Genomic DNA, 13,335 nt, shown 5'->3' with positions numbered 1-13,335 from the left:
ACGGAGAATCTGAGATGAAGCCAAGAGAAAAAAAAAATGATCAAAATCAAAATCAAAAGAAAAGAATATTACCTGATGAAGCCGAGAAGCAGAGAGCAGAGCTCAGAAGGCGAGGGCGAGACCCAAAAAAGAAAAAAAAAAAAACCAAAACACTTCAGAGTTCAGACGTCGAGAGGATGAGAAGGAAAAAAAAAAAATTCAGAGGCGTGCGTGAGAGTGAGGGATATTCAGAGAGAATGAGCTTGAGTTGAGTGAGGCAGAGAGCTTGAGATGAGGCATGAGATGAGAATGTGAGAATGTTTAGGAGTTAGGACTTTAGTCTTTAGGGTTAGTTTTTAGGTTCCTAGCCAAACGACGTAGTTTTAGGCTAGGAAAAGGACATAAAATCCCAACTGGTCAGTAACCGGTTCGACCATGCCAATTCTTGGTTCTCCGATTGAATCAGCCGGTTTTTAAAATTTTCTCGATTTTAAGCTATTTTTGGTTTTTGCCCAAAACCAGACCAGATTGAAGGCCGATTCCCAGTTGAACCAGCTGGACCGGCCGATCCAGTCTGGTTTTTAAAACCATAATCAACAAATTAGAATCAACAAACATAAAATCAGCAAGAAGCAAAAACAGAAACCAAAAAAATGTAGCCTTCCTTGCACATAGAAAATTCCCAAACTAACATTTACACCAATACATTAAAAATAAAAACATAAATTCCCTGCAAACAGAAAATTCCCAATTGACATGAAAAATTTATCATTCCAATTACCCAAATAAAAAATCTCAAGCATTACATGATGAAGAAGACAAAGACAACTCACCTGATCAGCAAGCAAGCTTCGGACGTGGTGGGTTAGATAGAAGAGAAGAGAGGTCAAGCTAGATCAGAGAGGCTGAGATGGGTTAGACAGAAGAGAAGGCATGACGGGTTGGCGTGGGTCAGCTTTGGACTTGGGGCTTAGGGCTTGGGTTAGCGTGAGACTTGGGCGGCGTGGGTTGGTGGCGTGGGTGAGATGGGTCTATGGCGTGGGTCGACGGAGTGGGTCAGCGGCTTGGTTCGATGGAGTGGGTCAACGATGTGGGTCGGTGATGTTGAGCTTCAAGTGGACCGACGACGGTGAGAGTTGAGAGTTGAGAGTTGAGAGAGCTGAGTCAGAGTGATGAAAGATGGGTTGAGATAAAAGAAATTGAAAAAATGAAACAAACAAATAATATTTTAAACGGAGGTGGAATTAATTTTTTTTTTTTTTTTTTTTTTTTTTTTTAGCTTTTAGCTACAGTGCACAACTATATACATATAAAAATATAGATAAAAAATTTACCTATATCACCACCATTACAACATCCTTTTTGTATATAGTGGTGCTAAAAATAGCTTTTTAGCTTTTAGCACCAGCATTATAGATGCTCTTATGGTCGTTCTACTGTTGTACAATCAGATTAAATAATTATTTAGTCCGTTATCATGTATCCCAAAGTACAAATACTCTTTCATCCAACTGGCCACTCCACAGTCCACTCTCAGCCATAGACCATAGTCACCATGGCTGCACCTGCAGGTCCACCTGGACCACCTCCACCAGATTTCATACCACAAATACCAGATCTTGATGGTCTAGATGCTTTCCAACCAGCCATACCACAATCTCTTCCAAATTTGCCAGCTCCGATTCAGAACGTTGAAACTCATGATGGATACGTAAGGTTTTTTTTTTTTTTTGGTTTTAAAGACGTTTGTGATTTTTTTCAAAAAAAATTTAATGTCAAATCTTTTTATTTGTACAGAGGTTTTTGGATTTTTTGGATGCAATTCAAGAGCACAACATCGAAATGTGGGAGAAAGATCCGAATGGTAGAGTCCTAAATGTTAGTGCTGTGGGCAGAAAAGTGTTTCTGAGCATGGGAAAAATAGTTGCGGGGATTCATAAGAGAGGTCAATTTGCTGGGAATCTGATAGACAGAATTAGAATTTATGGAGATCAATCCGTCAAATTTCCTTTCCCTAATATGAATCCAAACGCTGAGACAACCTTAGACCGGGGAATATTAACAGATCTCATTCATTTTAGGTGGATGGTGGCTAGAGTAATAGTCACTTCCCTCCCCAACTATGATCACCAGATGCTCTCAGACACCTTCAAATTGTTCTTTTCAGAGATTTATATCCATCACTCGGATAAGTATTCGATTTTTCAACTTCTTCATCCTATCTTCTTTGATGCCAGTGATAGAATGAGTTTTCTACAACTTATTCAGGATTATTTAAGGGAAAACCCCAAAGCCAAGAACGGACTTCGACATCTTGATCTTTTTTTTCAACAGTGGTGGAATAACTTTCCCACGAGGTTTAGGCATATTTTTGATGACGTGTACACATTTAAAGGAAATCATTTATATGTATATAAAGAACAGAGCAGCACACTACCCCTCTTTATAAGGAATGTGCATCATCATTACGCGGAGCGTGGTCAAATGGTAATGTTTTCTGTTTTTGTCTATTTTGATTTTTTTTTTTTCTATTTATATCGCTTATTACTATAAAACAAATTGTATTTTAGATTAGCAATTGTATTTTGTAGATTGCATTTTCTTAGAATTATTAGAGAGATAAAAGAATTATTTTTTGGTTGCTTAGTTTCAAAAAAGAAAAACTAGTCCTGTTGAATTTTAACAAAGAAAAAAAACTTAAACAAAAGGCTAACATTAAGGAAATAATTAATATACCAGAAGTAATATTTTTATTGTGCGTTTGGATTACGCCAGTGTCTGGGCGTTTTGGCTTTTATTTTTTTATTTTTTTATTTTTTATGCATGCATTTCAGGAGACATTATGCAATATTAAGTGGGTTCTATGCACGGTTCACGAGACCCATAAATACATTATTCAGAAAAAAAAAATAAATAAATAAAAATGAGTCCTACAATATTATTCACACATTTAAAAATTATTTTGTTACAGTACTCTCTATATTTGGCAATTACAATATAGTAACTCTCTTTTATTTAATAGCACCCCACACACGAGGTGATTGATAGTTTGTTACATGGAGCTTTTCCCGGTGTCTGCGAAGTGATTGTTGATGAGCAAATTCGAAGTTTCCACCATGATTGGCAATATATTCCTCCTAATCCTAATGGATGGCGAAGTTTCTACCGTAGTTTGGCTCAGTATTTCATCACTAAGCCATATCCTTTTACCGTGGAACCCTACAGGTTAGCACACCATTTTTAGAATATATAATGAGTTTTAATAATGTTTTGCATGCTTTTTATTAATGATAGTTTAAACTTATTACAGATATCAATATTAAATGTATGGGCGACAAATTTGTGTTGCAGACAGAGACAACGAGGTTAAGTAGAAATGTTTTTAACACTTTGATTTTATCCTATGCGTCCTATGTTGGTTTTACAACTTATATCGGTTGGTTACAACTTATTTCTACATTATAATGACATTTTAGATTTTCTCACCAAAGGAACAAAATCCCCTTTTTTTTAATGGTAAAGGACAGAAATCCCACATTTTTAATGCCACACTAAACTAAAATTAGATTTGTTATCAATGTTTGTAATTATGAGATTATATAAACGGGTAATTACAGTAAACCTGCTAGGCTCGAATTCACTTTGCCTGAGCTACAATTTGCCCAAGAGTATTGGTGTATATTTTTCCTCGTCCTTGTTTGTTTGATTTAGGGATTGGGTTTCTTCTAGTTGTTAGGGTTTGAAAAATGGAATTTGGGGTATGGTTATTGATAGATTTGTGGATTTGGATTTGTGTGGGTGTGTTGGTTTTTGAATTTTGATTTGGGTTTTGGTAGGGGTGTCAAAATCTTGACATGACCCGCGAACCCAACATAACTAACTCATTTATAAATAGGTTATGAGTTGAGGTTAAATGGGTTCAGATCATATTCAGGTTGATAAATTGGTCCGTTTAATAAACGAATTGTGTTCATGTTCGATATGTGAACCTGTTTAGCTTATAAAAGTATTAACTTTTGTTATTATTGCTTAATTTTTTGTTGTAATTATATGTTTATTACTATATTTATGGTTGTAATTGCATTTTAATTTTAGATATATGGGAATTAATAATAGGTTATTCAGGTTAGGTATGACCTATTAATTAAATGGGTCATTTGTATTGACCTTTACATAACTTATTAATTAAACAGGTTAAACGTGTCGTGTTGGGTAGATTTTTTTAATAAACAAGTCAAGTTAGGGTTGATAATTCTTTGCATGTTTACTAAACAGGTCGGGTTTGGGTTAACTCATATAGCTGAATACTCATGACTTGACACAACACAAACCCAACCCGCAAACACAAATTGCCACCCTTAGGTTTTGGGGTTGTATTCTAATTGATTCATTGGTTTGTATTTTGATGTGTGTTGGTGTTTGTGTCTATGCAAAATCTGTTGTATAGCGATTAATTGCTGGGTGTTGGTCTTTATCCAAAACCAAAGACCAAAATCTGATCTGTGGGTTTCCAATGAAAATTTTGGTTTTGATGGATTGGTATGTGTGGATGTGTTGGTGTCTAATCCATGGGTTTTGGAATGCATTTGATTGCTAGTTATTCTTCAAATGGGTTTGATCAAGAAGCCTTAGAAGTTTTTAGGTAGATTCTTGTGATGGATTGCATTGTCTTTGCCAAGAACAACTGCTTTGTTCTATAAATAATCTTCCAATAGAACATTTTGATCACTTCTTTTTTTTTTTTTTTTTTTTTGAGGAGAGGCACATAAAAGGTGAGAAAATTACATATTTACTCCGTTTTTAATAGAAGTAGGTTACAATAGACAAACAAAGTTAACCTTAAGTGAGCAAAGTGAAATTTTTTAAACCACAAGTAGGTAAAATGAATTGGGTCAAAATATAGGTGGGTTTAGTGTGCATTTGGCAAAAATTATTTTTACCAACTTATTTTACTATTTAGCTTATTTTTGTTACCATTCATGGGTCCTATTACACTTTTTGATATTATTCATGAGTCTCACAGTACTATTTCAGCTAATTTTTACTTTTATCTATAGTACTTTCAGCAAAAAAAAATTTAGTTTCAGCAAAATAAATGGATCCCAAACAGACCCATAATCTTATACTTAATGACATATAATCTGATGTTTAATGACTTGTTGCTCTCCCGCTTTTTGATGGCTACTTATAAGTAGACATGCTATTTTTATTATAAAAAAAAACACTATTTATTTGAGTGAAAAATGTGTTATAATTATTATGTATTAAAGTTTTTTGTTGTTATTTTACGTGATCATCTATTAATTTGTGTCTGCATTTTATTAGAATTATTTTTTCCTTTAAAAACATAACTTTTATATATATGTTAAATGCTCAAACAAATTGTAACGATTATGTCAAAATAAATAAATGAATCCTTTCAACAAAAAAAGTCTACACACCAAAAATGACATTATTTGCTATATAACCAAAAAAAAAAAAAAAGGTGATTGTAAGCTAATCTATGGAGAACATCAACAACAATTGAATTACATCAGCATTAAGGTAAATGAAGTGAGGAGCTTTTTAGTTTGTACTTCTTTTTTTATTGCTAATTAAAAAGGAAGTCTCCAAATAGAACTCCATTAGCATCAAGAGAAGGGAAATTCGCGGTTGTGGATTCCATCTCTCTCTCTCTTTGCTTCAAAAATTTGTTGAATTTCTCGGTGACTTTCTATTTATGAAAAACATCAAATAAAATAGAAAATAACATCAAAAAGGAAAAGAAATTTGATAAAGTGTGGAAATGAAAAGATTAAATAACTTGAAAAAGAATGAGAAGTTAATGGAATTCATAGTGTTACATGTTAATTACAAATGGTTTTCATTTTTCGGTTTTTGGAGTAGAAGAGTAGGCATGAGTTACACAAATGCAAAAGAAAATGAGGAGTTGTGAGTTACAAAGGATGATATAACACCCTATTATTATTATTATTATTATTATTATTATTATTATTATTATTATTAGAGAAAATACAACCCATTAAATTGGAGTTCTATTTATTTTTCCATGTGTAACACAAAAGATCATTAAAAAAATTGTGTAACACAAAATGATGTGTATGCATGTTTAATTTGCATATAGGCAATTTTTTGTTTTCACGTGTAAGACAAAAAATGCAAATCACTTTATTGTGTTAATTATGTATTCATCCCTTTCCCCTAAAACTTAAATGACAATGATAATAAATAGGTCTCTGTAATACTCACTTAATGAGAATGGTAATTATTTAGTTTTTTTTTTTTCCCCCTCTAGAACTCAAATGAGAATGAAAATAAATAGGTGTGTTGACACATCATTGTTATGCACTTCAACAAAAGGGCACATCATTGTAGCATGCATCAATTTTATGGATTCAACTTTTGTAATAGATAATAATAGGGTAAATTGCAAATTACACGTTAGTTTACCTCCTTATTTTTTTGTTTCCAAAAATAATTTTCTATTTTTAAAACTAAAAAATTTGTTTGGCAATCCAAAATAGACAGAAAACGAAAATTGTTTTCAAAATTCAATTTGTGAAAGAAACTAAAAACATGGAAAAAGTTGTTTTTAGCTACACTCTTAAATTTTAGAGGTGTTTGAATTTTACATCTTAACGATTTAAATTTTGGATTTTACCCACTAAAATTTGAAAGTATTTGAATTTTTACGTTGAAGTTTTTGAATTTGGATTTTATTCCCTAAAGTTTGGGGGTGTTTGAATTTTACACCCCCAAATTCTGAAACTTTAGGGTGAAATTCAAACATCCCTAAACTTTGGGGAGTAAAATTTCAACACTCTTAAAATTTATGGTGCAAAATCTAAATTTGGAAATGTCAAGGTGTAAAATCCAAATTTTGAAATTTTAAGGTGTAAAATTCAAATTTTGAAACTTCAGGGTGTAAATTTCAAGCACTCTCAAATTTTAGTGGTGTAATTTGCAATTTACCCTAGATAATATAATAGATAGATGGTTGTATCATGTATGAATGCAATGACTAAACATATGGAAAAAAGAAAAACAAAAGAAAACAAAAACAAAGAAATTAGAGATATGTTTAGTAACTGCTTTTTTCCCTTATTTTTTGTTTTCAAAAACAATTTTCTATTTTTGAGACTAAAAAACTTGTTTGACAATTCAAAATGGACAGAAAACAAAAACTGTTCTCAAAATTCAATTTGTGAAGGAAATTAAAAACATGCAAAAAGCTGTTTTCAATTTCTAATTTACAAAAGTCAATGAAAACACGCATTTAATTTAATGAATTTGTCTCATTTAATGAGTTAGCATTAGAGTTCAAATCCTAGTAACAATATATTTGTATTTTCTATTTTTTTCTTCAAAAAACTATCTTTTTAATTTCAACTAACTAAACATGTTTTTGATTTAAAAATAAGAAAATTATTTTTTCTTTATATTCACCAAAACAAAATTTTGAAAATAGATAACAAAAACTATTACCAAACATAACCTAGGATTGGACAACCGTATATAAAAAACAAAAATGGTGTTTTAAAGCTACTATCAACTTCTATATATAAAGTGAATGATGACTTCCATATTTGGTGAGAGGTTTAAAGTGAATAAAATTCATAATAATTAGTGAACATTTAAGGGCTTATTAGTAATAGTGAACTGTGAACATTTAAGTCCACAATTGTTGGTTTCTAAAAAAGAAGAAGTCCACACTTGTTTTAAAAGATACTAATGATTTAGAGATTAAATTCATTTGATCATACAAGATACCATTTCAATCAAGAGTTCAAATTTTGTAAGGATAGGGGTGTAAAACTCATGTTTTACACCATTCAATAAAAGATTTTCACATTAGTTTTTTACTTAAAACTTAATATATCATAACACACATAATAACATCTCAATAAACTCCCAGTTAAGTTAGATTTTCAAATGGGTATTAAAATTGATCAAGTGTGGTTGTGCTTATTCTTTAATATGTAATATGATGATATGGCATGTTAGGATTGGAGGGATAAAACTTGGATTTTACACTACATCCTTATTGAATTTAATTTCCTCAATAAAATACCATATTTCACATTTTAATTAAAAAACTAATGTGGTGTTATTAACTGTGGTAGGATGGTGTAAAATACCATAATCTCTCATTGGATGATGTAAAACATGAGTTTTATGCTCAATCCTTCCAAATTCGGACTCTAAAATTTAATCTTAACATTTCTTTCTTTTTTGGCTAGCCCATCATTTTAGAAAGTAGTCTCTTTCTTTTAATTTGTATATATAATTACATGTTCTATTTTTATTTTTTTTTAAAAGCATAAATAATTAGATCATTATAAAACGTTTAAAAAAAAAAAAATCATGCAGCGTTTATAGGCTTCAAATGTAAATAAAATTTGTTTTTTTTAAACTAGTCGCTAACCCATGCTATGCATGGGAACCTATCTATTTGTGAAGAAATTATACCATTCTCATGGTGGACCACGTCATTTGTCCACCATTCCAGTAAAAGACTCTCATTTATTTAAAATTGCTGTGTCAGTATTTAGTTTTTATTTAAAACTCCACAATTTTAAACAAGTAGGAGTCTTTTACTGGAATGGTGGACCATGTCACTTGTTCACCATGAGAACCTTATAATTTCTCCTATTTGTGAGATAGACTAAAATAATTTTATAAAAAATTTAAGAAACTACACTATTGCATAATTTTCTTTTCTGTGACTTTAATTTGTGTTACAATTTGATGAAGAAATCATTGCTTGAATGTGCAGTGACTTACAAAAAAATTTTCAGATAGTTTCAAATACTATAAAAAAAATAACTAAAAAATTCAGATATTAAAACTTCTGAAAGACTAAAAAATATTAACTTAGAAATTACTGAAACAAAACAATATATATATGACTAAACAATAGAGAAATATAAGAGAAATATGAGTTACATTCGAAAGAATAATTTTAATTATTGCAAGTTTTTTTATCTTGTAAAAAGGGGCTAAAGAGAGTTTGATGGTTCACGTATGAAAATTACTTTTTAGAAAATACATGAAAAACCATAAAATATATATATATATATATATATTTATATATATTTTAACAAAGTAGAGGAGAAGAAAATAACATAAGAAGAGCTCATAACAAAGCTAGTGAGTGAGTCTTCTAACATAATTTTGGTGTGACTTGAGTGATGAAGCAGCACATGGAGACAGGGGGATGAAAGCAGTAACAAAGGGCTGAGAAAATCATAATTTGCAATGTATTCATGATGTGCTATCGAGGCTACCAATTGATGGCAGCTTGATGGTGGGTGATGATCACAATGCAGCGTTTAATGGATAATAGGCAAGGTCGCGGCCTTTTTTTTGTATGGGTGTGTTATGGGGTCCTAGGGTTGATTGGGCTTAATGACAACAACTGGGGGTATTGGGAGTTTCATCTGGTGGTCAAATTTGTGATGACAACTTTGAGGAGGTGGCAATGGAGGTTTGTATGAAGATGGATGTGTTTGGATAAGCAAGTCTTTTCCTGGACCAACGTGGGTGCCAATTTTGCTTGGCGGCAATAGATCAGATCCTGGATATTTAGGTTGCAATGGGTATTTTGCTTTGTGGTTGGAGTGGTGGGGTGATGATGCCATTAGGTATGGACGGTTTTAGATTGGTGGTAAAATTAATGGTGAGTTTTTATGCTATAAAATAGAATTGAGTTTGTAGGTGATGCTATAAGTGTACTCTTTTTTTTTAACAAAGTTGAGTTTGAGTTTATATTGGAATTGTAAAAAGATAGTGTTTCACTCCTTATTAAGTTTAGACTAAACAAAAATAATTAATATAAATAAAATGATAATTTTATTTAAATATTATGCTGACGTGGAAAATTGTGAGAGATTCAGAAGTTGGGTTATATATATATATATATATATAGATAATTATTCTATTTTATAATTACATTCATACATTGTTCATTATTTAGTAAATAGCAATAATATTTACATGCACTATCACCTTTAAAAGTATTAAATATGAAATATTGATAATATACCATTAATTTAGAATTAAATGCATTGTCACATGTCAGATGTGATATGTTATGGACAAATATCTATTTGCCATGTGGCATTATTTGTCTACATCATTCTGAATAGATAGAAAATTGTACTACTTGTCATTGTTGTTTGCATTCACAAGTTGTGGGATTTAACTTTTATAATATATATTATAAATAGATAGATAGATATGTTATAAATAGATAAATAGATAGATAGATAGTGTTTTTTACTTTGGCTTTATTATAAACGTCCAAATGTACATTCTTAAATTTTTTTTTTTTCACGTATAATTGTTGTTTAAACTCATGTTTGATGCAGAACTCGCCAGCCAACCGGATGGACCTTGGTTGATATTTCACCAATTGACGTTAGGATTTTGTGGGCTTTTATTTTGACAATTTTTTTTTTTTTTTTTTTTTGGTTGTAGAACTCTTTGCATTTTTCCAAACATATGAACTATTGTTACAATTATTATTGTGGAAATTGAGCTTGTAATATGGAGCTGGGATTGCATTTTCATTTTATGGAAAAGCCTTTATTAGCTTTTGTTGTTACTTCTTGATTTTTAGTTTTTGGTTGGTTTGTTTGGAATCTAGTAATTTATATATTGAATGATGTATGTTCTTAACATAAAACATCAAAATTGGCAACAATGTTACTTATCATTACATGGATTGTGTGCCTACCCAACAACGACCCATTTATTAGAAGTTGGGCAATTTGTATCATGTCAACTTCTTTAATAAATAGGTTATGTTGAGGCCAAAAGAGGACAAAATTGCCTTATGCCCTTTTCACCCAAATTATATAGTCTTATGCCCCCCTTCCCAAACTAATTAGAGAAATGTCCCTCTTTTGAAACTCGACTTTCTCAAAATCGAGTTAAACCTTATAGTGACGTTTTGAAGGATCTATAGTGGCGTTTTGTAACTCGAGCTCCATGAAATCAAGTTATAGGCAATAAAATTGCCTATAACTTATTGCCTATAACTTATTGCCTATAACTCGATTTCATGGAGCTCGAGTTACAAAACGTCACTATAGGTCCTTAAAAAACATCACTATAGGGCTCCAGAATATTTTTTTTTAACTCGATTTTGAGAAAATCGAATTACAAAAGAGAGGCATTTCCCTAATTAGTTTGGAAAGGAAGGCATAAGGCTATATTATTTGGGTGAAAATGGCATAAGGCCATTTTGTCCAGCCAAAAGATCTTGACATGATTAATAAATGTGTAGTGTTTATGTTGACCTATACAATCAAAAGCCCATGAGTTGGCATGACACGAATTGCCATCTCACCTGGTTTACACTCGCTGCAAGCTTGAATCTTCAAATAGGTTCTAAAGATTTGCTTCTTTTGGCGATTTGGGTTTCACTGTTTTTGGCTCAACTAATAGATTCTTTGCTGATATTTTGATTAGTTTATCACAAGCTGGTTTTTGTGTTGGTTATCTGATTTTCATTGGCAATACTTTACTGTTGTTGTTGATTTGAGCCCCAAAATTATGGGATTGTCATCCAAGAGTTTTTCCGTGTAGGGGTGTTTGGTGTATCAATGGTAGAATTCAATTGCAAGTTTGACCTGTTTCTTGTTTAGTATTTTTGTTGATTAGGTTGATCTTGAAGCAATAAAGGTCGTGACATGTGATGGTTTTCTTGAAACAAAGCCTTAGGGGTATTTAATTCCCTATGATGTGCCCTTATGGCCTGTTTGGAAGTTTAAAAAAGGAGGGGGAGTAGAGTAAAGTGAGGGGGAGTAATTTAATTACCTTATTTGGAAGTTTTTTAAGGAAGAAGGGAGAAGGATTTGGAGGGGTTTGGAGGGGTTTCAACTACCTCTAACCCCTCATTTTTAATTCCCCCAAATTGGAGAGATTTGGAGAGAGAGTAGAGTAGATAAATTATTGACCAAATAAATTTCCCAATTAATCCTTTCTAATTAATTACAAACTGATTATATAAATAATCTTTGTTTGTTTCCTGATAAAATTTAAGGTGAATGAAAAAATAAATTGAATCTCACTGTTTGACTGATAATGAAGCTAAACAACCATGTCATTTTCGCTAAAAACCATTGAAAGACCACGAAAATGAAAAAATAGTTAGTAGGCAGATCAAGCAGGCAGCGGCAGTAGCGACTGGAGGTTAGAGGCTGCAACGGCCGACGTCGGAGGTGGGCAGACCAAGCAAACGTCGTGACTGGAGGTGCGTGAACTCTAGGTCAGTCTCTGCCTCACTAGGTTGATTGGCCGCTCAGTGGGCGTGAGTCAATGACGATGAGGTCAGTCTCACATGGGCAGACGCCGGCTGTGGTGACGGCGGCTTAGATGGCGACAACGTGGTTGGCGAAGTCACCACCAATCCCAAACCCCAAACCCAAACCTTTGCTTTCACCTTCACCTCCAACTTCACCCACTCCTTCTCCCCTCTCTACTCTCCCTTTTCAAATCCTCCGCTGCACCTCCGACCACCACCACCACGACCCAATCTCCGCCGCACAAATCCTCCCCGCCCGCCATTTCTCCAACACCACCTTTTTCTCCAAACTCAACAAACCCTCTCTCAATTTCGAGCCTCTTGAACCCAACACTACTGTCACTGATCATTTCCAGTCCAATTCAGAAGCCACGAAAATGAAAAAATTGATTCATACATTGGATTTTTATTTTATTATAATTTTTTTAAGGTAATAGAAATTATTTTATAATAGTTAATAATAGTTTTATATTTTATTAGTGTTATTTGATAGAATGAGAATGTTGATTAAATAATTATTTAATCTAACAAATTAATCATAGACCAATGTTGCAAGTTCATTTTTAAATAGGAGTAAATTTGTCTATTTAAATCATTTCCTCTCATTTCCATCTTAATTTTTAAAACATTCAAACAAGAGAAATGGCTAATTACTCCCTTCCTCTATTCTAATTTTAAAAACATCCAAACAAAATAGAAGATAACCATTCCCCTCTACTCTCCTCCCCACTACTCTCCTCCCCTCCACTCCCTCTTTAAACTTCCAAACAGGCCATTAATGTGATGCACATTACCTTAATATAACATTAAGATGTATAATTCATTTAATTTTTTCTAACATTACTGTAATGTAAGATTACAAAATATATCATATTACCATAATCACATCACCTTCTTAAATGGGGGTAATCTTACATTACTTAGTAGTGGGATGTGATAATTTATTGAAGAGAAATTATATATCCACAACATTTTTATAACATTTTTACAACAAATCATAGGTAGTATGTTGTTACTGGTTGTTATTGTTGGGTTAAAAAAGTAAT

At 32.2% G+C, this 13,335-nt stretch overlaps 1 protein-coding gene across 1 annotated transcript; it reads left to right on the top strand.

The window, feature by feature from the left end:
- The first annotated feature begins 1,449 nt into the window (after positions 1 to 1,449).
- On the top strand, positions 1,450 to 3,528 carry LOC126707634 (uncharacterized). The gene is made up of 4 exons (XM_050407388.1): positions 1,450 to 1,690; positions 1,777 to 2,466; positions 3,002 to 3,204; positions 3,290 to 3,528. Exons 1-4 carry the CDS (start codon positions 1,535 to 1,537, stop codon positions 3,300 to 3,302), a joined length of 1,062 nt encoding a protein of 353 aa, XP_050263345.1. The 5' UTR covers positions 1,450 to 1,534; the 3' UTR covers positions 3,303 to 3,528.
- The last annotated feature ends 9,807 nt before the right edge of the window (positions 3,529 to 13,335 follow it).

Source organism: Quercus robur, chromosome 11, assembly GCF_932294415.1.
Source record: "Quercus robur chromosome 11, dhQueRobu3.1, whole genome shotgun sequence".
Classification (NCBI taxonomy): domain Eukaryota; kingdom Viridiplantae; phylum Streptophyta; class Magnoliopsida; order Fagales; family Fagaceae; genus Quercus; species Quercus robur.
This window is presented reverse-complemented; position numbering and strand designations above follow the sequence as displayed.